The following is a 25,038-nucleotide window of genomic DNA, read 5'->3' as shown; positions in this document are numbered from 1 at the left end:
GTGTTCAACAGGGTCACATTCTTCTGAAGGGCTGTTAAGTCTAAAGGTAAACCATTGGAATTAGTGATTAAGAGAACATAAATTACTTCTGAGAGAGCAATTTAAGAAATGTATGAATTACTCGTAAGGCAACTAAAATGGATGAATAGTAAAGTGAAGATAATAAGAGCAGTTGAGAAATTTGTTGTAAAAATAATTTTCAGCTTAAGGGTACAAAAATATTGAAAAGAAATATTTTGACTATTTGCATTTAAACTTTACCACAGGTATTCTTCCAAGTTCTGTTTTTAATTACTAGTTACTCCTCCACCTTTAAATTATTTTACTCTATAGCTAAATACCTTTTAGCATACACCCTGTTTTTGCACTTTTCTGTCTAGATTTAGGCATGCTGCTTGGATTCATTTTTACACTGACTTCACAAGGATAATTCCTTTCCATCTTTCAGGGTCCAGTTTAGATGCCTTCTTTGTGAAGCCATTGCTTGTTTAACTTGCAGTAATCTTTCCTTCATTTAATTTAAAATTGCTTCAGTTATTTCTTTTTCATGGTAGTTAACACTCTTTATCATGTACTGTTTTTTGTTATGTACATGGTTTATGACCTTTGTTGGTATTAAAGTTTCTTTTGAAAGTTTACCCAGGTGTTTGTAGCATCATGAAAAAAGTATAGACTTAGGATTCAGAGTGTTTAGAGTTTCATCTTCAGTTTTTAGCTCTATTACTTACAGAGTATGTGACTTCAGTCAAGGTATTTATTTAATGCCCATAAACGTAAGCCTTCTTGTAAAATGCCTATATCACAGATTATCAAGAAGATTAAGTGGGAATTGAGAGCTTTAAAGAACAAATCAATTTAGGTTCTTTAACTTCAACTTGATTTCTGTGCCTGTACCCAGAATGGTACCATTTAAATATTAGAAATTTTTGAATGAATTAGTAATTTATTTGCCATTACTAAATATATAAAGGCTACTGTAATTTTTAGGCTATTAGTACTTTGTTAGGATGATTTTTTTAAATGGATTTTTTTTTCAATTAGGACAGGAAATATTATAGATTTGCCAGATTTATATATATTATATATATTATGTTGTAGAAATATACACATAACATAAAAAATATATATAATATAATGCAGAATTTCCTGGTGGTTAACAGTGATATATATGAACAATATTAACATTCAAATGAATTCAAATTAGAAACATACCTATTAAGAAAAAAATAATTAACTGAGAGTTAATAGCAATTTATTAAAGCCATTTCTTTTATCATTCAAGTAGAACTAGGCTTTGAGGGGGGCCAAGAAGATGCTTTCTGAACTCTAAAGCAAGCCCTTGATGTGGCAGTACACCATGCCATATATTTCAAACTTATAATTTTCACACTCATTTTAACAGATTTAAATATATTCTAGTGTCAACTGATAGGATTATTCCAGAGGATATAAGATTGGGCACCCTAAAATTAAACTCTGATCCAAAGAGTAGTTTAAAAAGTTACGCTTCATCCCAAGAATCATGGATTCCACAAGTACTAACAAATGGTGATGTTTGAATAGTCTGAAAGATTTTGACAACATTGCAAATCCTAAATCACTTGAAAAATTTAACACAATGAAACAAGTTTTAATAATATGTGTAGACTTAACCTTTCTTTCTCAATTTGTCTTTTTTGAGCCTTTATTCATCATTGTTCACTTTGTATTAGATTATATACTTCAATAGTATGTCTAGTATGACTATTTAAGGATAAAGTTTTAGAAGCAAGCATTATGCATTCAGTGCCCTTTTAAAATTATGAACAGAGCTGAGATCCATATATAGTGAAGGTAGCAATTATGTGTAATAATAACATAATTAAGAAATATTCCTAAATAGCAAATAGACTATAACAGTAGTGTTATTATAAACATATGACCTAAAAAATGATAGCTACATTTGTTGAACCTGTATTGTGCTTGATATTTTACATCTTTCCCCTGTTATATAGTTGAGGAACTGAATCTGAGAAGTTAAGTACTGTTCTCACATCATTCAACTAATAAGTAATGGAGTTAGCTTCTAAGTCAGGACTTTTTTGAATTCAAATTAACTCTTTTAATAATTGTGTTTTACAACTGTGTCTCTACAATAATATCTTCCATGGTATACACTTTCTTTGCCTCATCATTTGAAATTATTCTCTTATCTGCTTCATTTTGCCTAGTAAAGTAGCATTTCCTCTTCAACTTGCAAAGTCACCTTAAAGAGCTTAGTCTTCAGAAACATCATCTAAATTACTGAATGACTTACCAAATTAAAAAATATGCAAACTAGCATAATAAATGGTACGGAGATTCAGTGGATGGAGCAAATATGTGGTTGCTGTTCCCTATGTAGGTTCTATACTATTCTATTAGAGCTCATGCTAACTAAAGAAGAAGAGATTTCTAAAATTGTATTCATATAACTTCAAGAAAAAGGAAGTAACTGCACTTGTCTGAGACATACATAAGGAGAGATTAAACTTGGCAAGAAGAATTGTTATACGTGAGTGAGACTGGAAAATATACTTCAACACTGATTCAGTGAAAGGGAAAGGAAACAGGTTTAAAATCTGTTCGTTAGAAGGATAGTGGTTCTATGATCAAATAGATTCATTTTAGAAGAAGGAATAGATTTGGGTAAGAAGGAAATAACTTAAGGTTTGAAAATAAAGTATTTGTAATTATGTCAAGACATCTGCATGTTGTCCATCTAGATCAGAGTCCTTGAATTGTAGCTAGTTGAAATTGAGATGTGCTATAAGTATAACATAAACACCAGATTTTGAAGACAATGCTGTCACATTGATTTTTTTTTTGTATTGGTTGCATGTCCAAGTAATACTTTTGAAATAATTTAAGCTTTCCTTTTTGCATTATCAAAGTGTACTGCTTGGAAACTTTAAAATGCTTTATGTTTTACCTTATGTTTTACCTTGACAACATGGCAAATCCTCAATCACTTGAAAAATTTAACACAATGAAACAAGTTTTAATAATATGTGTAGACTTAACCTTTCTTGGATAACACTCACCTACATAGATGTTTGTTACAAAATTTAGAAATACAGAATCAAAATTCAGGCAAAACCTCTAGGTTTGGGAACAACCTATATAGGAATGATGTTTGATGAATGCCGAGTACAGGGTATGGAGATGAGAAAAATACCAATAATTGTAAGACAGGAGAAGAAAGAATAACCAGGAGAAGAATTGGAAAACCAAGAGTCCAAAGTGATATAAAAGTCTCATTAGGATAGAATTTCAGGAAGGAAAGGGTATTTAATATCATTGAATGATAGACCAACGAGGAAGAGAGAACTGTAAAAAGGCCATTGAATTTGGTTTATATAGAAACAGTTTCAGTAGAGTATTAAGAGGGATAGATTGCAAGAGATTATGAAGTAGACTGTGTATGCAAACTATTCTTTCAGAAATGGAGTCCATTTGTGGAGATGATAATCATTTGATTCAGGCAGAGTCCAGAGAAATTTGAGCATGTTTGTTTGCTGAATAAAAGGATCAGTGAAGTAGTAGTGCTTAAAATTGTAAAAGGGACACTATAATGTCTGTAGTAAAGTGCTAAGCAAGGGTCCCAAACCTGAGTGCATAAGGGAATCATCAGTAAAAGTTGTCACAAGGGCAAATCCCCAGACAACATCTCACATCTAAAGTTACCCTGTTCTTTGGAGGTTTGTCTCCTGGAACAGATCCCTTGAGGGGGAACAACATGAAACCATATTCACAATTTCTTTTAGATGATTGTGATGTATCTGCAAAGGTCAAACAAGTCAAGAAAATTAAAGGAGCTGATGGGGAGGACGTTAGTGAAATGGATGACCATACCATCCACAATAGGTACAAAGCCAATGAGGATTACAGTGAGGCTGATGGAGCATGAACAACAATTAAGGAATTGGCTTTCATTATTATAAGTGAGTGTAAGTTCAGTAGTAATGAAAGACTGAAAAAGTAAAATGGTAATGGATTTTGATTAGAGAGCCTTGTTTCAGATTTCAGGGTCTTGAAGTCTAAGCAGACACAAAATGTGACTGTGTTTTTCTCATGTGGAAAACAGAAAGAACTGTCAGGCACATTATAAAGCTTATCAGTTTGGTAAATGTAATATAGGATAGTGAATAGTAAAAAGATATATGAGATTTAGGATAGGTAGGAAGCACTAATGGTTGTATCAGTGTGGAATGATCTTTAAGATTCAATTAAACCTTGGCTTGGAGAGCATTGGAGAACATTTCCAAAGTGGGCTGACTGCTTGAGCTTACAAGCTTCTCTGAGTATCCTTTGTCCAGTCTAGTTTTTATTGACAATAGAGTGGATGCTTGACATTCAAAGATACAACACACATAACTTGACTATTCACAAGGGATCCTGTGGGTTTATATTAGTCAGCTTTTTTTGTTACTATAACAAAATATCTGAAGCAGACTTTTTTAAAAAATGAGGTTTATTTTACATTTAGTTTTGGCTGCTACAAGTATAAACAACATAGAAGTCTCTGGAATGGATCCCCACCTTAGCTGTGTCACCTCATAGCAGATGGCAATGGTGATGACACCTGAGAAAGATTATATCTTGAAACAAGAAGCCAGAGAGAGACTAGGGTACCTGCATTTGATCTAAAGACCTCCCACTAGGCACCATCTTTAAAGATTTTATCACCTCCCAATACTCCCACCCTGGTGACCAAATCTCCAACACATGACTACAGGAGGTGGCACACTTAAACTATATCCAAATCGTAGCAAGGTTTATACATGAGTAGTTAATAATTTCCTCCAAGAAATGGATTTTGTTCTCATATATGTCATCAACACATGTCTCTGTTTGCCTTTAACACCTGAAAGCATTAATCACAAAAGAGGAAATTATATGCCAAATTATGGTATTAGTGAGTTACAAATTTGAGTTTGAATATGCAAATTAGTTTTTGAAGTTTTAAGCAGTGGACCTAGCATGTAATAATTCCTTAATAAATGATAATTAGTGGTGCCAATTTGAAGCCAACAAATTTGAAGCCAAATTGTTTTGTATAAGTACAGGTTTAGTGAATATACTTACATTAAAATTTTTGTTTTGACTTCGAATCACCATGAAATATTAATTGAAACTAGAATATTAAATCCTTGTGAATTAAGAAGGTATTGGGTCATTTATTACTTACCTTCTTGTGTTTGATATACTTGAAAAGAGAAATATTTTGTAGTAACTCAAAAAGGTTTTGGTGAAAAATTACAACTTTAAAAATATCATTTTAGTGCGTTTCTGTACAACAAATTTATTATATAGAAACAAAATGAGTGAATTATATTATTCCCTTTTTCTTAGACTTAGTACACCTAAAAACCTATATTTCTGTTTTTGCTAAACAATTTTTTGTCATCATACTCACATATAACTGTTTTTGCTTTATAGTGAAGAGCTCAGAAAAGAAGCAAGACAATTAAAGCGAGAACTCTTAGCAGCAAAACAAAAAAAAGTAGAAAATGCATCAAAAGCAGAGAAAAAAAATGAAGGTAAGGCCATTTATCAGGCTTATATTTTCTCTTATAACTCCTCCTCCCATTTTGCTTAACTTTTTCCTTCCTCTCTATTCTTCTGCCTTCCTCCTTTTCCTTCTTTCCTCCCTCCTTCTTGTGGTGGTGTTGTTTCCCAGATACATGCTTTGGACAGTTAGCTAGTAAAATAAATTTCCACTGAGGACATTTTTCTGAGAAGTAAATTAAATGCAAACATGATATTAACTATTGTTCTTAAGTAGGCCTAATGAGAATTTGAAAGTACTTAAAATCAAGCAAAACTTCCTGTTGCTATAGCATGTAACTGGAGTAAAAATGCACAGAAATGGGATGCTCATTTTTTAAATATCACATACTTTAAAAAAATTATAGAAAAGTATTTGGGACCAATGTTTAGGACTTATATAAACATTGTGTGTTGGTTTGAATAATATTAAATATGTGTTATTGCTTTTTGTTTTTACTTTTTCCTCATGTGTTAAGACAGGAAATCTAAACCATTGATAAAAATGATCAAAACAACACTTGCTGTTTGTACAGATTGAATATGTTCTGTGCTTCACTATGATTTTAATTAAACTAGAATAGCTTCCTAAAAAGCTATTTCCTTTCACTAAAAATCTTTAATTTATTTTAAACTGTTTTACAATGGAGTATGTAGTGTTCATTTTCCAAAATTGCAGCTTGAACACTCAAATCCGTTTTCTTCTTACAGCAATAAATTACAATCGTAGATCATGATTGAAAGTTTTATTCATTTGCCTCTAATAATGTATACTGTTTAATGTGATAGATTTGCTTTGCATGTATTTCATCTGTATCCTCATACTTTTGGAAACCTTGAAGTCTTTTTATTATCTACTAGATTCTGTAGATAAATATAGTCTGTAGAGGCATATTAAAAATAGGATGAGGGATAGAGATGTAACTCAGTGGTAGAGCACTTGCCTAGTATGCAGGAGGCCCTGGGGTTCAATCCCCAGCACCACTAAAAAAAAAAAAAAATACAGCATCTAGCCCTAAAGCATACATACTCTGATATAGAATAGCAGGTAACATTTGGCCAATATATTCTTATTGTTTTAAATAGCACAAGCAATACCATAAAACTGTTTGAAGTGCATAGGGCTTAGATTATTTGTACCATATCCCAGTGACCATTATAATAAAGGCAGGTACTTTATGACAAATTGAAAGTCTCTGAAATATGTATTCAAATGAAACTAATTGCTAAAAAAATTAATTCACCCATAATGGCACAAATTATAAATGAAATTTAAGAGAATGGGTACATTTATTTATGACTAGTTATAAGCAAAATATAACCCAGAACAGAAGTAAACTGTATTGGCAGTATTAAGATTTGAAAAAAATACACTGAGAATTATTTTATTTTTAATTTTATACATAATTTTCCCAGGGAATTGCTTCTTATAATTAAAAGCATATTAAACTCATGAAAGTAATTCCATTCAACTAGAAAGAACTTTTTTTGGGGGGTACTGGGGGTTAAACTCAGGGGCACTGGACTCCTGAGCTAAACCCCCAGCCCTATTTTGTATTTTATTTAGAGACAGGGTCTCACTGAGTTACTTAGTGCTTCGCCATTACTAGGGCTGGCTTTAAACTCACAATCTTCCTGTCTCAGTCTCTCGAGCTGCTGGGATTAGAGGTGAGCTCACTGTGCTCAGTTTAGAAAGAACTTTTACTAAGGAATTTTATTCATTTTTTGAGCTACTAATTATGAGCACCCCCATGTCTCAAGAACTGTGCTGGACTAGGGCTATTAAGTTGGTAATAGATGGATAGTTCTTGCTTCTATTGTTCATGATCTTCTAGGAGTGAGAGAAATGCAGTAATTACTATGCTGTGTAGGTACAGACTATGTTACACATAAACAGTATATGTTCTTATCTGCCTTTGAGATACTGAATATAATTAGGTAAAGAAAGGTGTGAGTCTTAAATGACTCATTTCTTTACACAAAGGGAAGCTTCTTTAAGAGCTTATTTTAGTCTACTAATATAAAAGTTAACCATGTTAAAATCATTTTTTTTTTCATACCAGGGATTGAACTCAGAGACATTCAACCACTGATCCACATCCCCAGCCCTATTTTGTAATTTTATTTAGAGACAGGGTCTCACTGTGTTGCTTAGTGGCTCACCGTTGCTGAGGCTGACTTTGAACTCACAATCCTCCTATCTCAGTCTCCCCAACCACTGGGAAGGTGTGTAATCTTTTTTTATACCACGATTAGATAGGAATTTATATAAGTAATTATTTTTCTGAGTTTAATTCTTCTCATATCATAGAGAAATACCCTGATTTGCCCTAATCTGGATGACAATTAAAATTACTTGTAAAAAAGTAGGTCCATGTAATTGCTACCATTTTGTTTTTCTAGTCTTGGAATTAGCATATTATTTACTAATTTTTCTTATTTTTTAAAATAATTTTAGACTTATCCAGAAATTGCAAAAATAATTCTGAGTTTCCACATAACTTTAATGTTAAGATGATAACCAAAGTGCCTAGGTCAACATCAAATAATTAATGTTGGCACAATACTGTTAGCTAACTATAGACCCTATTAGAATTTCACACCAATATTTTTTTTGTGTTCTATGCTTTGGTCCAGAATTCCATATTGCATTTAGTGATCATTCTCTTTAGTGTTCGCAAATCTGGGACTCTTCCTCAGTCGTTTCTTATCTTTCATGACCTTGACACTTTGAAGACTCCTCATTAGATCTTTTGTAGAATGTTTCTCAGTTTGAGTTTTGATGATTTCTTATGATTGGATTCAGGTTATGCATTTTTAGCAAAATTGCTACAAAAATGGTTTGCCTCATCAGTTCGTTTTTCACTAGTAACATGATGTCTACCATCTTATCACTGGTGACATTGCCTTGATCGCTTGGTTAGTGATATCTGCTGAGTTCTTGCTTTGTATAATTACTCTTTCTATTTTTGAGATTTAGAAGAATGTGGGGGAAAGACTTTTAGACTCTACAATTTTCCTCTTTTAAACTCTTCAAGCTATTCCCCATTAATTTTAGCATTTCTTGGTAGATGGTAGATCTTGTCTGCAGAAGATATTTATTGTGGTGTTCTAATGATGACATTTTATTTCCATGATTCCTATTACTTTTACTACTTAGAATTTCATAATAAAAACTCTCTTTTTCATTATTTACTTATTTCATATGGGTTTGTATTTTATTCTGTATATTCAAATTATGTTTAGATTTTTTCAATTTTGGCCATCGGTAGCTCTTCCAAGGTATCTTCTGTGTATTTACAGCTTTCCACATACTTTGAGCACCTCCTTGCTTTCTAACACAGGCTTATCATGCGTTCTCCCTTTTTCAGACCTACCATAAACTACTTCTCCAAGGAACTCTGGTTCCTCTTATTTGAGTATTGTGTTTAGAAAAGAAGAGCTGGGGGACTGGGACTGTAGCTCAGTGGTAGACTGCCTGCCTTGCACATGTGAGGCACTGGGTTTGATCCTCAGCACCACATAAAAATAAATTAAAATAAAGATATTGTGTTCATCTACAATAAAAGATATTAAAAAAGAAGAAGAAGAAGAAGAGCTGGAAAGTAAGTGGGCCATTCTATTTTGATTCTGATGTTTTTAGAATATTATTAGAAGCCATATTATCACTATCTTGTTGGAAGGCTCTTTTAGAACTTACTTATGATGCACATTATAGATTACCTTTTTCTTGAAATCATATTTCTTATAAACTTACTTTGAGCTTTTAAAATTAGTAGGTATTGCTGCTATGATGATAGAAACTTGTTTATTATGAAAGATTTATGTATTTCAGTAAATACCATATTATATTAGAAAATCAAATGTTGCTATGCAGTTTCTAAATCTAGTAACACTTCTCTCCCTGTGGTTACAAGTGATATACCATGAGCCATCTCACAACATAACATTATAGAAACAAAGTAGAATTTTAAGCATCTTTTAATGTATGTCATAACTTAGCCTGTCTTCCCAGTCAGCAGATATTCCAAGGTTAGAACTACGTGAACTATGGGAACAGATCCAGAGGTTCTCATGTGTATATGTATAATAAGATTCTCACATGAAAGAAGTTGGAAAATGTTTTTTGACCTTGGCTTTCTAACTTCATGCATTGCTTGAGCTGAATACTCTCATGAACCCGTTCAGAAAAAGATTTCTTGATTGGGATATATGTCTACATATCTGGCTTTTATAAACCATTTTAGTTTATTCCAAGACTAAATTATCTAAGTATTCTGGCAATTCTTTATGCTTTGGTCTTTTGAACATTTTCTGCTATATCTAGTAATTTAATTTTAACAATAAACTTATAAGCAGATAGTATATTTTAAATCCTTTTGGATCATTTGGAGTAGCAAATTAATATGTAATATAGACCTGACTTCTGTAAGAATTTCCAATTGATGTATGTGCTACCCCTGCTAATACAGAGAGACTAAAAATACATTTCTTTTGGTATTTTTGATAGTTATTCTGATAGTAATGTGAGGTGCTTATTTTATGTAGCACTAATGGAATATTATAGCTTCTCCAAAATATAAGTAAGGAAGTATTAAAATTCTTTATAGTTACTGGCAGTAAAATTATTTAAGCCTTGATGACTCAGTTTTTGTATCATAAATCCAGAGATAAAATGTCTTAGAATGTACCCCCTAGACTTGTTGTAGAAAGTGAAACAATGAGAAACTTTTTAATAAATTGATACTACTGTATAAAAATAATTTTAAATTTGTAAGAAGAAAAATATACCCATTTTGTTTCCTATCCAAATACAAAAAATTGAAAATATTAATTTTCATGCTGTGTTAGTTGTAGTTACAGCCTGTAGTCAATATGGTAAACATGACATAATTAAAATCTCAAAATAAACTTTGTGTTTTTATGTTTTTCAGAGTTACACTTCTATAATGACATTCTTTGTTAAAAGGAATGTATATGTATAAATTTATGTACATTCTTTAAGTAAAGCTCCCAGTCATATTATTTCCTGGGTTTTTTAATCCATCTGGCAAGTCTTAACACTTGCTGACTATTGCCACTTCATTTTAGAATAAAGTGTATTATACTTGGATTAAAAGCACTTGGAACGAAATTTCTTATAAGAACAAAAAAGCCTTGTGTTCTAATGCCCATGCATTAAAATACCTAGTTTTGTCCTCTTGCCTGAATGGAGGACTCCCATTGAGCCAGGTGGTCTGACAGATGTTATGCTTTCTTCAGGGATTCTCCCATTTTAGGAAATCACCTTTGATTAAGGGATTAATATTCCATTGGTTTTTTAATCTCTACCCAGTTGCCCAGGCCAGATCCTTTGCCAGATTTGTAAAGACAATTGTCCTTAATTAAGGACTTACATTCTAGTCATAGTTCTATTTTTAAGTCTATCCTGTCACTTTGGGGAAGCTACTGTAAAATCTGGACCCATCTGTTTTTCCATTTATCAATTTAAAATAAATAAGATCTATGATTCCTTGAGTCATAAGGATGTTTTCAGTTAATAGATATAAGTATACTACAAAGGAAGATATGCATTATTTAAATATAACCATAATTTTGCCATTTGTTTGCTTTCTACTTTTTAATGACTTCAAATATTATATAAAGGAGTAAGTGAAAGAAATCAAATGTCAAGAAATAAATCATTAGTATACTCATATAATTAAAATTTTGAATTAGCATTAAAGTTGACTTTGTAAAATCCAAAACAGTTGACTTTCTAAGTTGAGTACAGAATCTTCAGTAGACTCTAAAATCCCAATTTAGATAAATAAGGAATGTGATATTTTACTTTAGATACCAGCAATGTCAAAGGAGATGTACTGCAGGACAATCCTATTTACAGCCTTGGAGTCTCTTTAGTAGCACTGTAAATCATCCCAGCCTCTGCATAGAATTGTTGTGGGGAGGGTAATAAATTTCAAATAAGTTTGATAATTAAGAGGAGATAAAGTTGTTTTCCCATGTTGGCTCTGTCAGGTTTTTTAATAAACTATATAATCCTTTTCATTAAATTATGTCTCAAGTCCCTTCCAGGTTGTTGTTGTTGTTGTTGTTGTTGTTGTTGTTGTTGTTGTTGTTATTATATCAAAACCTTTAACAGTCTGAACATAGTAACAGAGAGATACAGGTTTGGACATATTCTCTAATCAGCTTCAGGGAGATAAGGTGTCAGATCCTCTTTTCAGAGTTCTAAGCAGACAATACCTGCTCTATGACTTGTGCCAAAAATTAGAAAAGGAAGAGCAATCTGAGCTTGTAAATCAAGAAAGAATTTTAAAGCCTCCTCATGAAACACATCCCTGAGGTGCTTAGTACCTCTCAAGTTGCACTGGGCCATTTCCAGTTTCTTCAAACTATCTTTTTAATTCTGGATTAAATCAGACTAGGGCCTCTCAGGCTTGATAGGTTGTGAAAGTATATAGTTTTTGACTACTTTTCATCTATCTAAGATATAATGTTAAACTAGCTTTATCTTGGTTTTAATAAGAAACAGAAACCCTCTTGGAATATTGGCTCTGTGTTATGCCTAATACTACACAGAATTATTTTTAATTTTTAAGAAACAGCCTTTGAGTCGTCATTTTTTCTTGGAGGCCAAAAGTGTCAGACTTATTTTTCCTCACTGTCTACTCTTAATCCATGTGCTAATTTTAACTTATTTACATGAAAAAGTGAAAGTATATGTGTACTTGATCCATAGAAAGCCTTTCTGGTCATCTGTCATCTTCATTTTCTCCTTACTTTGGGCATGGTGCTAACAAATGATTTTTTGGTGTTTTAAATTCAAGGAGATTAAAAAGCAATGAAAGTGAGGGCAAGTGTACCCTAAAATGGTGAGTTTTATGGTATGTAAAGGATATTTCAATAATTTTTAGGAAGAATAAATTAGAAAAACAAAGCCAGAGCAGAAGTCAACCTGTGGATCTTTCTAACCCAGTATTAACATTTAAAAAAAAAAAATTCTATAGTCCAACAGAAAAACATGGCTAACAATATTCATTCTAGTAGCAGAAAGAGGTAATAGGCAAGCATTATCATACTAAGTCGGGACACATAAGAAACTAGTGGTTGAATATTATGGCTATATCTACTATAGATATTTATTTTCCTCTGTTGCTGCTGCTGCTTTATTTTGGTATTTAGATTCTCTCAAGGGAGGAACTAATATCATTATTAAAGGTTTGATTATAACCAGTATTCCCATTTGGGAATGGAGTTGTTAACTTTTCCAGTCTGCTGTCAAGATCTTATTTTAAGTAAGATTTCTTTTATATGACATTTTCTGAGATTTTGCCAGAAATTACATCAAACATATAAAGTAATTCATTTGAGTGCTTGAGTTTCTTCAACATCTTGCAGCACTTAATCAAATTTGAAAATGATATTCTTATCACAACTTTATAGTGTAAACCTGTGAATATGTTGCATTAAAACTGATTTTGAACAGTTTAATCTTCGTGGTATTACATTGATTTTCCTAAATAATTAATACAGTATGCTGAAAGTCTTAAATGATTATATTTTCAAAATTCCTCATAAAAATTCCTGGCAGATGATATAGGTTGCAGCTTTGGAATATTAGCATTTTTTATTCAAACATAGATAATCCCTAAATTATATTAATAACTATGTAAAAGAATTTGAAATTCAAGAAAGAATAAAAAGGAATAATAAATTTATCTGAACTAGTAAGATATCCAAATATAAATAAGTCATAAAGTTTTTTTTTTTCAGTACTGAGTGTTGAACCCAAGGCCTGGCATATGCTAAGCATGTGCTCTATTACTGAGCTACATCCCCAACCTTTTTTTATTTTCTTTTGAGACAGTGTCTCACTGAGTTTCCCAAGTGAATCTTGTTATTGCAATCCTCCTGTTTCAGCCTCCCAAGTAGCTGAGACCATAGGTATGCACCGCTGTGCCTGGCTAAAACTATTTTTATTTATATTTTGAATTTTGCTTGTGTTTTTTTTAAATGGACACACCACAATGTAGGCTTATTTCAAATATTATGCTGAAGTATATTTAAAAGTAAGCTAACCTTAAGGAATATGCTATGTATCAAACTATGTTCTGGATGCTGTATTTATATTGCATATATCTGTACACAGTTTTGGTACTGAAAGAATTATCTGTCCCTACTCCTCTGTTATATACATCAGAAACCAAGAGCCATCCAATTAAGGGGCTTACTAAACCATCACACAGCAAAGTCATAGCATTAGAATTTAGACCCTCTAGCTTCCAGTCTGGTGTTCTTTCCACTACTTTGTACTTCAATTTGATCCAGCCTTGAAGAAATTAAGTCTGTAAGTTTTAATTGATATTTACTAAAGTCTGTTCTCAGTTTTGCTAGTATAATTGTTTCTAAAAACCCCTTGACAGACTTGCAATCTTTAAAAGAGTATATTACATCATAAACTTGTGCCTTTTCAAAAATTAAAAATAATCACAAAGGATTTTGTTTTTAATGTTATAGAAAACATAAATTTAAGTTATGCAAAGTTTATGGGAAATAATGCAAAACCTAAGGTCTTCCAAAGATGGGGTAGGTCTCTAGGTGGGGACCCAATGGACTTCATCATTAAAGGCAGGGAGAATTAGAAAAAGCAGGATCATTGCAACCCCAATGGAAGATGACAAGGAAAAGTTCCTATCTAGAATCATGGCACAGAATATTTGGAGGCAAGAGCAAAAGTTCCTGAGAATTCTAGCAACAGGCCACGTTATCGTTAGTTTAGAACCCAAATTTACTTTGCCTGGACAGTCTTAAAATCTTTCAGCCAAAATTTGAGTGGAAAATAATCCTGAATCCTGAGTGCCCCCAGAAGCCTGAAACAAGCAACTTAAATCCTTTCAGGAGGAATCTACTTTTATTCCCAGTCCTAAAGAAAATACAAGAAGAAAGTGAATGTTTCAGAGTTAACACACAGCACACACACACACACACACACACACACACACACACACACAAGAAATTCAGACATCCTGACCTAAAGCTAATAGAAACATCACACAAAATGATCAGACCCACAAAAAATCTATTTTATTCAGCACTAAATGTTAAGTATGCAGTATACTTTTATAAGTTTGAAAATGTAATGAAGCAACTTTAAAATAAAGAAGATTGTGCAATGGAGGAAGGATAGCATCTTCAACAAATGGTGCTGGGAAAACTGGAAATCCATATGCAACAAAATGAAACTGAATCCCTTTCTCTCGCCATGCACAAAAGTTAACTCAAAATGGATCAAGGAGCTTGATATCAAATCAGAGACACGGCGTCTGATAGAAGAAAAAGTTGGCTGCGATCTACATACTGTGGGGTCAGGCTCCAAATTCCTCAATAGGACACCCATAGCACAAGAGTTAATAACTAGAATCAACAAATGGGACTTACTCAAACTAAAAAGTTTTTTCTCAGCAAAAGAAACGATAAGAGAGGTAAATAGGGAGCCTACATCCTGGGAACAAATCTTTACTCCTCACACTTCAGATAGAGCCCTAATATCCAGAGTATACAAAGAACTCAAAAAATTAAACAATAAGAAAACAAATAACCCAATCAACAAATGGGCCAAGGACCTGAACAGACACTTCTCAGAGGAGGGCATACAATCAATCAACAAGTACCTGAAAAAATGCTCACCATCTCTAGCAGTCAGAGAAATGCAAATCAAAACCACCCTAAGATACCATCTCACTCCAGTAAGATTGGCAGCCACTATGAAGTCAAACAACAACAAGTGCTGGTGAGGATGTGGAGAAAAGGGTACACTTGTACATTGCTGGTGGGACTGCAAATTGGTGCAGCCAATTTAGAAAGCAGTATGGAGATTTCTTAGAAAGCTGGGAATGAAACCACCATTTGACCCAGCTATTCCCCTTCTCGGTCTATTCCCTAAAGACCTAAAAAGAGCATACTACAGGGACACTGCTACATCGATGTTCATAGCAGCACAATTCACAATAGCAAGACTGTGGAACCAACCTAGATGCCCTTCAATAGACAAATGGATTTTAAAAAAATGTGGCATTTATACACAATGGAGTATTACTCTGCATTAAAAAATGACAAAATCATGGAATTTTCAGGGAAATGGATGGCATTAGAGCAGATTATGCTAAGTGAAGCTAGCCAATCCCTAAAAAACAAATGACAAATGTCTTCTTTGATATAAGGAGAGTAACTAAGAACACAGTAGGGAGGAAGAGCATGAGAAGAAGATTAACATTAAACAGGGACGAGAGGTGGGAGGTAAAGGGAGAGAGAAGGGAAATTGCATGGAAATGGAAGGAGACCCTCAGGGTTATACAAAATTACATACAAGAGGAAGTGAGGGAAAAGGGAAAAAAAAACAAGGGGGAGAAATGAATTACAGTAGATGGGGTAGAGAGAGAAGATGGGAGGGGAGGGGGGATAGTAGAGGATAGGAAAGGCAGCAGAATACAACAGACACTAGTATGGCAATATGTAAATCAGTGGATGTGTAACCGATGTGATTCTGCAATCTGTATGTATACGGGGTAAAAATGGGAGTTCATAATCCCCTTGAATCAAAGTGTGAAATATGATATGTCAAGAACTATGTAATGTTTTGAACAACCAACAATAAAAATTTTAAAAAAATAAAAATTAAAAAAAATAAAGAAGATTGCCTACAAATGAAAAATGTAATAGTTGATAGTAAAAAATCAATAGGTTTTATAGCAAATTAGATTAAAAAGAGCCTTAGTATCACAGGTGTGATGGCGCATGCCTGTCATCCAAGTGACTCCAAAGGCTGAGGTATAAGGATCTCAGAATAAAAAAGACTGGGGATGGAGCCCATTTTAAAGTGTCCATGGGTTCAATCCTCAGTACAAAGTTGAGAGCCTTAGCTGAACATTTTCTATGACTAATGAAATATATTAGTTCACAGGGTAAAGAAGCTCCCCTACAAACTAAAAGAGGATTTTAAAAAACAAAAATCCTTTACCAGTATAAATTCTGATACTTCAGAGCATTCAGTATGAAGAAATCTTAAAAGTAATTACAAAGAAAAAACATTGTGACTTTAGAAAAACAAGAGCTGATTTCTCAACAGCAACAAGTGAGGACATAGGGCAAAATATTATCTTCAGCATACGGAGGGAAGTTGCCCTTCTGATAAAGACTGAGAATCTTTGCTACCTGCAGACCCTCACTGAAAGGAATTTGAAAGTCCAAATTTCAGGCAAAAGATAAGTGAGCCCAGCAGAAGATCTGAAATTCAAAGATTAAGGCCATGGAAACGGGAAATATATTTTATGTAATATGTATGCACATAAATAAACATTGAATAAAGCAACAATAATAATTATTTCATTGCATTCAAAATAAAGATAAAACGAAAATGCATAACAACACTGCATTAAAATTCAAGGGACAGGTAAACATTTTGAAAAGCATTCAGTGGGTCATATCTTTTGGGGAAGAAGGTAAGGAAACACATTAACTTTGGATTTGGGGCTGGGGATGTGGCTCAAGCGGTAGCGCGCTCGCCTGGCATGCCCAGGTTTGATCCTCAGCACCACATACAAACAAAGATGTGTCCGCCGAACACTTAAAAAAATATATTAAAATTTTCTCTCTCTCTCTCTCTCTCTCTTTAAAAAAATACCTTTAAAAAAAACTTTGGATTTAATAAATATGCATATCAATATTTTTAGGAGAGCTGCCAAAGGTATAGGAAAAGGTCATAATTTCCAAACTAATACAAGAAAAGATGGACTTATGGAAACAAAAATCAACCCAAAAGGAACTAGAGAGAAAACATAATGTTAGACTGGCAAGACATTAAAAATTATTGCACAAAATAGGATACAAATAAAATACAGACATATTAATAATTCAATTGAAATAATGCAAAAGGTCAAATGCTTTAGCTAAAAGATCAGCTTTCTCAATCAATGCTGAAAGATAAATTCAATTATATGCTGTTATGTGAAAACTATCTTAAATGTATTGGACAATCAAATGTTTAAGAAAAAATATGAAGGGAAGGGAGGGGAAATAGGAACAGGAAAGACAGTAGAATGAATCTAACATAATTTTCCTGTGTACCTACATGAAGATTTCTAAGTGAATCCCTCTATCACATGTACCCACAATAGGGTCCTAATTAAAATAAGATTCTTCCATGCTTCTATAATTATATCATAAATGGAGTCCACTGTTATATACAACTAAAAAAACTAGTATATAAAAAAAAGATTAGGGATAAAAAAAGGTCTCTGTGTAATCATAAAACTTAATAATTTACCAGCAATACATTTGAATGGACCTAGTAACAGACTTAAAATGTATGAATCAAAAATTGATAGACCTGTAATAAGTAAGCAAGTCCATCGTAGTGGGAAAGTTTAAAATATTTCTCTCAGTAATAGATTAAATAAGCATATAAAAATTTTAAAATTAGTTTGGACCACAGAGGTACCAGGCTTCATATAATTAACATAAAGAGAATATTGAATGCAATAGCTTCAGAATAAACATTCTTTGATGGAACTTTGTGTGTGTATGTGTGTGTGTGTGTGTGTGTGTGTTGCTTAGAATCAAACCCAGGGCCTCACACATGGTGAACACACACTCTACAACTGATGCCCCAACCCGATTTTAGCACTCTTAAAACATTTGTAAAAAGTGGCCACTTAGGGAACCAAAAAGTAAGTTAGAGAATCTTTAGAGTGTTATTTACAAACAAAGCATATTCTCTAATACAATACAATTATTAGGAATTACAGTTGGCTCTCCATATCTGTGAGTTCTATATCTGTAGACACAGTCAACCAGAGATCAAAAATATTCAGGAAAAACTTGTATCTGTACTGAACATGTACAGACTTTTTTTCTGGTCATCCCTTAACAATGTAGTATAACAACTATGTACACAGCATTTACATTGTATTAGGTATTATAAGTAACTGGGGATGATTTGAAACACACAGCAGGATATGTGTAGGTTATAAGTGAATACTGTGCCATTTTATTTAATAAGGGACTTGAGCATCACAGATTTTAGTATCCACAGAAGGGAGGTATTCCTAGAATAAATCCCCTAAAGATATCAGGAGTTGACTACACTAACAATGATATTAGATTATTGATTTCCAAGTATGTTAATACAATTATTGCAGTACTTGGAAGCAAAGTTAATTGCTTCAGAAGCCAATATTTCAGGATATTATTGTAGAAGTTCCCCATTTAAAGTTGACGAAATTAACCCAGTAAAATAGAAGAAAGGAAACAATAAAGAACAGAAATCAGTAAAATAGAGAACAGTTTTTAGAACTGTTATAATAAAAATGACTAGCAGAATAACTTCTAAATTCCTTACACATAGTAGATAACCAGAAAATTCATTTGATTGTATTATGTTAGATATTTGTCACTTGTTCTTTCCAGACTGCTTTATAACAGAGAAAGTAAGATCTACTTGTTATATACAAGGAGTATAATAAGCAAAATTTCTGTTAACACTGCTAATAGTATTAGGTACAAAAGATGTTACTGTTTTAAAAAAAAAGAGGGGGTGGGGGCAAACAGGCAGCTAAAGACTCAAGAAATTCTGTTTACATTTCTCAAAAGTAGAAATACAAATGTCCAACAAATAGATGGGAAAAAAATGTTTAATGTCTCTAGAGTCAGGGAAATGCAAATCATTTAAGATTTCATCTCTCTCTAGTCAGAATGACAGTTATCAAGATGTATTTTCAGGTACACATATGAAAATACCTAAGTGAATCCTACCAACATGTCCACTGACAAGATTGGGGTACTAATTAGAATAAGATATATTCCATGCCTGTGTAATTTTTCAGAATGGATTCTACTGTCATATGTAACTGAGAAGAACCAATAAAAAAAGAATACAGGTAATCAATGCTGGTGAGGATGTGGAAAAGGTACACTCATACTTTTTTTTTTTTTTTGTGGGCATATATGAATATGCCTCAAGGCATTTAACCTCTATGTATATGTAGAAAGTACCCATCAAAAATAAATGAAGGAAAGAAAAATCAGTATAGTAGAGGAAGGAGATTGGGGGAGGGAAGAAGGAAGGAAAAGGGGTGAATAGATTTTGAAATCAAATTCCATGCATGTATGATTTTATAAAAATGAACCCAACTATGTATAACTGTAAGGCCTTGATTTTTAAAATGTGATTTTAAAATGTTGCATTTAAATAAGATTGAAGGTTATTTGACTCATACAAAACAGTCTAGGGGTAAATCTTCAGGGCCAACAGGTCATTCTGGGAACCAAGTTTTTTTCATTTTGTTTTTCTGTCATCTCCTCAGGAGTTATTGTCCACGTGATTGAACCTGGTTCACCTTCATGTCTATGTTCTAGCTAAGGGGGAAGAGAAAAGAACAAGTACCAGATGAGTAACTTCATGTTGAAGGAGATGACCCAAAAGTTGCACACAGCATACTATTCCTGAAATCATATAGACATACTTAGCTATAATTAGACTGGGAAATTAGTCTCCACTTAGGTGTCCAAGTGCCTGGCTAAAATTTAATGTCAAGGGTGGAGAATATGACATTGGTTCTTTTACTGAAGATAAAAGGGAAAACTGCATTTATGAAGAAAATTAGGCAATTCTGATATATAATATAAACAAAATTCTAGGAAGAATCAGAGACACAGTAGACCATTTGTTCATGAGTCGTGTTTTCAAGATAAGTAAGATTCCACTGCCAAATAGGACAATAAGTGATACAGTAGTTGGAAAGGTGCCCTGTAGGACAGAAGTCAGGACATCTCTGTGTGTTTGGTACCTGACTCAGTGACTAACAGAATAACAGGCATGCAAAAAACATTTGCTGAAAGGTGAATGAAATTGACCCTTATTTGAATGGATAATGATATAATTTATAAGCAAAGAAGAAAGAGCTATTGAGAATGAAGAAATCTCAATATAATGTTTTAAGTATGAATCCACAGTAAAATGAAGGGCTCAGATACACAAATAATGAACAAAGTAATTTCATAGAATAAGTATGAAAGTAATATAAACAGGACAATGTGATATAATAGTATGTATCAGGAAGGGCCCAGTCAAGAGGCAGAATCCACAGAGAGTAATTTGAACACAGAGAATAATGTTTTAATAAATTCATTGAAAAATTATTTAAAGTGAATGGTTTAAAAGCAGAAGCATAATATAGTGATATAAGTACATCAATGTTTAAAGCAGTGCAATTCACAGTTACCAAGTTATGAACCAGTGCAGGTGCCTATCAGCAGATAAATAGATTATGAAAATGTGGTACATATATATAAAGGAGTTTTGCTCAGCCATGAAGAAGAATGAAACTATGGTATATGCTGATATGTGGATGCCATTGGAGAACATCATGCTAAGTGAAATAAGCCAAACTCAGAAAATCCAGGGTTAAATGTTTTTTCTCATATTTGGAAGATAGACCAAAATAAGGGGAAAAAATGGGGAGGTCGCATGAAAACAGAAGGGAGATCAGTGTAGGAGGGGAAGGCAATAGAGAGGGAGGGAGGGAGGGGACAGGGAAAGTGAGAAATGGTGGATTATGCTATGTACATATATTAATATACCACAGTGAAATTTACCTTTAATTATATCTATAAAGCACTAATTTCAAAAACTAAAATAGAAGAAAAATCAGTAGAGTTGAGAAATGGAAGTGGTGGGAGGAAAGAGGGGAGGTAAAGAAGCAGCACTGAGGATTTAAATAGAGTAAATTATACTTCATTCATGTGTGATTATGTCAAGATAAACCCTCATATTATGCATAACTATAAAGTGCTAATAAAAACACCAAAAATAAATGTATAGACTGAAAAAAATAAAGTGAATGGTTTGACATGTTTTTAAGTAGAGTTATACACACACACACACACACACACACACACACACACACACACATCTATGAGGCCATCACCACAATCAAATTATTGAACATAGTTATCAATACATAACATGTTCTCATGTCCCTTATAACCCCTAGTACCTACTGAAGTCTATCACTATAAAATAGTTTGTATCTGATGGAATTGTGTAAATGGAATCATATACTGCCTGAACCCTCTTTTACCTGGCTTTTTACACTCAGCATAAGTATCTTGAGATTCATCTATAGTAGGTATATTGTACTTTATTTTATTGCCAAATATTATTCCATTGTACAGATATACCCCACGTTTTTATATAGCCAAATGCTTTTATTTCTCTCAGACAAAAATACAAAAGTGAAATGGAGAGGTCATATGATAGGTGTTTGTTTAAATTTTTAAAACTGCCCACTTGTTTCCCAAATTAGGTGTGCCAATTCATAATTCTACAGATAGTGTATGAGATACCCAGTTACTCCATACCCTCACAAATACTTTGTATAGCCACTCTTTAATTTTAACCTTTCTAATAATTTGCAGCATTACCTGGTGGTTTCAGTTTGCTTTTCTTTAGGTTCTTTAGGTTAATGATGATGTTCACCATCGCTTTGTGTACTTATTTGCCATCTATATATGTGCTTTGCTGCATTCTCTATTCAAATCTTTTGCTCATTTTTATAGTGTGTTGTCTATTAAATGCTATTGGATACAAATCCTTTATTACATGCATTATTTGCAAATATTTTCTCCTAAGCGGTGGCTTATTTTTTTATTCTTTTAACAGTATCTTTCAAAAACCAAAATTCATATTTCAAGGAAGTTTTAATTCATCAACTTTTCTCTTATTTGAATTGAGTTTATGGATCTAATTTGCCTGACCCATGGTTACAAAGATCTCCTCTGTGTACTAAAAATTTTAGAGTTTTAAGATTTTATAATGAGATGTAGAATTTACTTTGATATAATTTTTGTATATTGTATAAAGTATGGATGCAAGTACTATACACATATTTCCAGATTGATACCCATTTTTTTCTAGAACATTTGTTGAAAAGACAATCTTTTCTTTACTGAATTGTCTTGGAACTTTTGTTGAAAATCATTTGACCATATATGCATGTGCTTATTTTTGTTATCTCTATTCCATTCATTCATTTTTCTGTCTTTATATTGGTATTACACTGTCTTGCTCAATATAGTTTTATAATAATTCTTGAAGTCACATATAAGTCCTCCAACATTTTTAAGTTATTTTGTCTATTCTAGGTCCTTTGTATTTCCATATGAAATTTAGGCTCATCTGGTCAATTTCTATCAGAAAAAAAAGTCTGCTAGAATTTCGATTAGGATTGCATTGAATCTGTAGGTCCACTTGAAGAAAATTAATATCTAGACCATATATTATGCCATAAGACAACTCTTAGTAAATATAAAGGCGTGGAGATAATACCATGCACCATATCTGACCATAATGGAATGAAATTGGAAATCAATGATAAAAGAAGGAAGGAAAAATCCTACATCACATGGAAAATGAACAATATGTTATTGAATGATCAATGGGTTATAGAAGACATAAAGGAGGAGATGAAAAAATTCTTAGAGTCAAATGATAACACAGACACAACATACCGGAATTTATGGGACACAATGAAAGCAGTTTTAAGAGGGAAATTCATTTCTTGGAGTTCTTACCTCAAAAAAAGAAAAAACCAACAAATAAATGAACTCACACAACACCTCAAAAATCTAGAAAAGGAAGAGCAAAACAACAGCAAATGTAGTAGAAGACAAGAAATAATTAAAATTAGAGCAGAAATCAATGAAATTGAAACAAAAGAAACCATTGAAAAAATAGATAAAACTAAAAGTTGGTTCTTTGAAAAAATAAATAAGATAGACAAGCCCTTAGCCACGCTAACGAAAAGAAGAAGAGAGAGAACTCAAATTACTAACATACGGGATGAAAAAGGCAATATCACAACAGACACTACAGAAATACAGAAGATAATTAGAAAGTATTTTGAAACCCTATATTCTAATAAAATAGAAGATAACGAAGATATCGATAAATTTCTTAAGGCATATGAATTGCCCAGATTGAGACAGGAAGACACACACAATTTAAACAGACCAATAACAAAAGAAGAAATAGAAGAAGCCATTAAAAGACTACCAACTAAGAAAAGCCCTGGACCAGATGGGTATACAGCGGAGTTCTACAAAACCTTCAAAGAAGAATTAATACCAATACTTTTCAAGCTATTTCAAGAAATAGAAAAAGAAGGAGCTCTTCCAAATTCATTCTATGAGGCCAACATCACTTTGATCCCAAAACCAGACAAAGATACTTCAAAGAAAGAAAACTACAGACCAATATCTCTAATGAACTTGGATGCAAAAATTCTCAATAAAATTCTGGCGAATCGAATACAAAAACATATCAGAAAACTTGTGCACCATGATCAAGTAGGATTCATTCCTGGGATGCAAGGATGGTTCAATATACGGAAATCAATAAATGCTATCCACCACATCAATAGACTTAAAGACAAGAACCACATGATCATCTCGATGGATGCAGAAAAAGCATTTGACAAAGTACAGCATCCCTTTATGTTCAAAACACTAGAAAAACTAGGGATAACAGGAACTTACCTCAACATTGTAAAAGCTATCTATGCTAAGCCTCAGGCTAGCATCATTCTGAATGGAGAAAAATTGAAGGCATTCCCTCTAAAATCTGGAACAAGACAGGGATGCCCTCTATCACCACTTCTATTCAATTTAGTTCTCGAAGTACTAGCCAGAGCAATTAGACAGACAAAAGAAATTAAAGGCATAAAAATAGGAAAAGAAGAAATTAAACTATCGCTATTTGCGGATGACATGATAATATACTTAACAGACCCAAAAGAGTCTACAAAGAAGCTGCTAGAGTTAATAAATGAATTCAGCAAAGTGGCAGGTTATAAAATCAACACGCATAAATCAAAGGCATTCCTATATATCAGCAACAAAACTTCTGAAATGGAAATAAGGAAAACCACTCCATTCACAATATCCTCAAAGAAAATAAGATACTTGGGTATCAACCTAACAAAAGAGGTGAAAGATTTATACAATGAAAACTACAGAACCCTAAAGAGAGAGATAGAAGAAGATCTCAGAAGATGGAAAAATGTACCCTGTTCATGGATAGGCAGAACTAACATCATCAAAATGGCGATATTACCCAAAGTTCTCTATAGGTTTAATGCGATGCCAATCAAAATACCAACGGCATTTCTTGTAGAAATAGACAAAGCAATCATGAAATTCATATGGAAAAACAAAAGACCCAGAATAGCAAAAGCAATTCTAAGCAGGAAGTGTGAATCTGGAGGTATAGCGATACCAGAGGTCAAACTGTACTACAAAGCAATAGTAACAAAAACAGCATGGTACTGGTACCAAAACAGGCAGGTGGACCAATGGTACAGAATAGAAGACACAGAGACTAATCCACAAAGTTACAACTATCTTATATTTGAT

At 32.9% G+C, this 25,038-nt stretch overlaps 1 protein-coding gene across 1 annotated transcript in view; it reads left to right on the top strand.

The window, feature by feature from the left end:
* CWC27 (CWC27 spliceosome associated cyclophilin) overlaps nt 1-25,038 on the top strand; it is a 222,589-nt gene that overhangs the window by 100,283 nt on the left and 97,268 nt on the right. The window contains exon 11 of the mRNA XM_081287395.1: nt 5,461-5,561. Coding sequence (XP_081143521.1) covers nt 5,461-5,561 — 101 coding nt within the window. The remainder of the gene's footprint in view (nt 1-5,460; nt 5,562-25,038) is intronic.

Source organism: Spermophilus citellus, assembly GCF_964194105.1.
Source record: "Spermophilus citellus genome assembly, chromosome: 1".
Taxonomy (NCBI): domain Eukaryota; kingdom Metazoa; phylum Chordata; class Mammalia; order Rodentia; family Sciuridae; genus Spermophilus; species Spermophilus citellus.
Note: the sequence above shows the minus strand (reverse complement) of the source record. Positions and strands in the feature narration are given on the sequence as shown.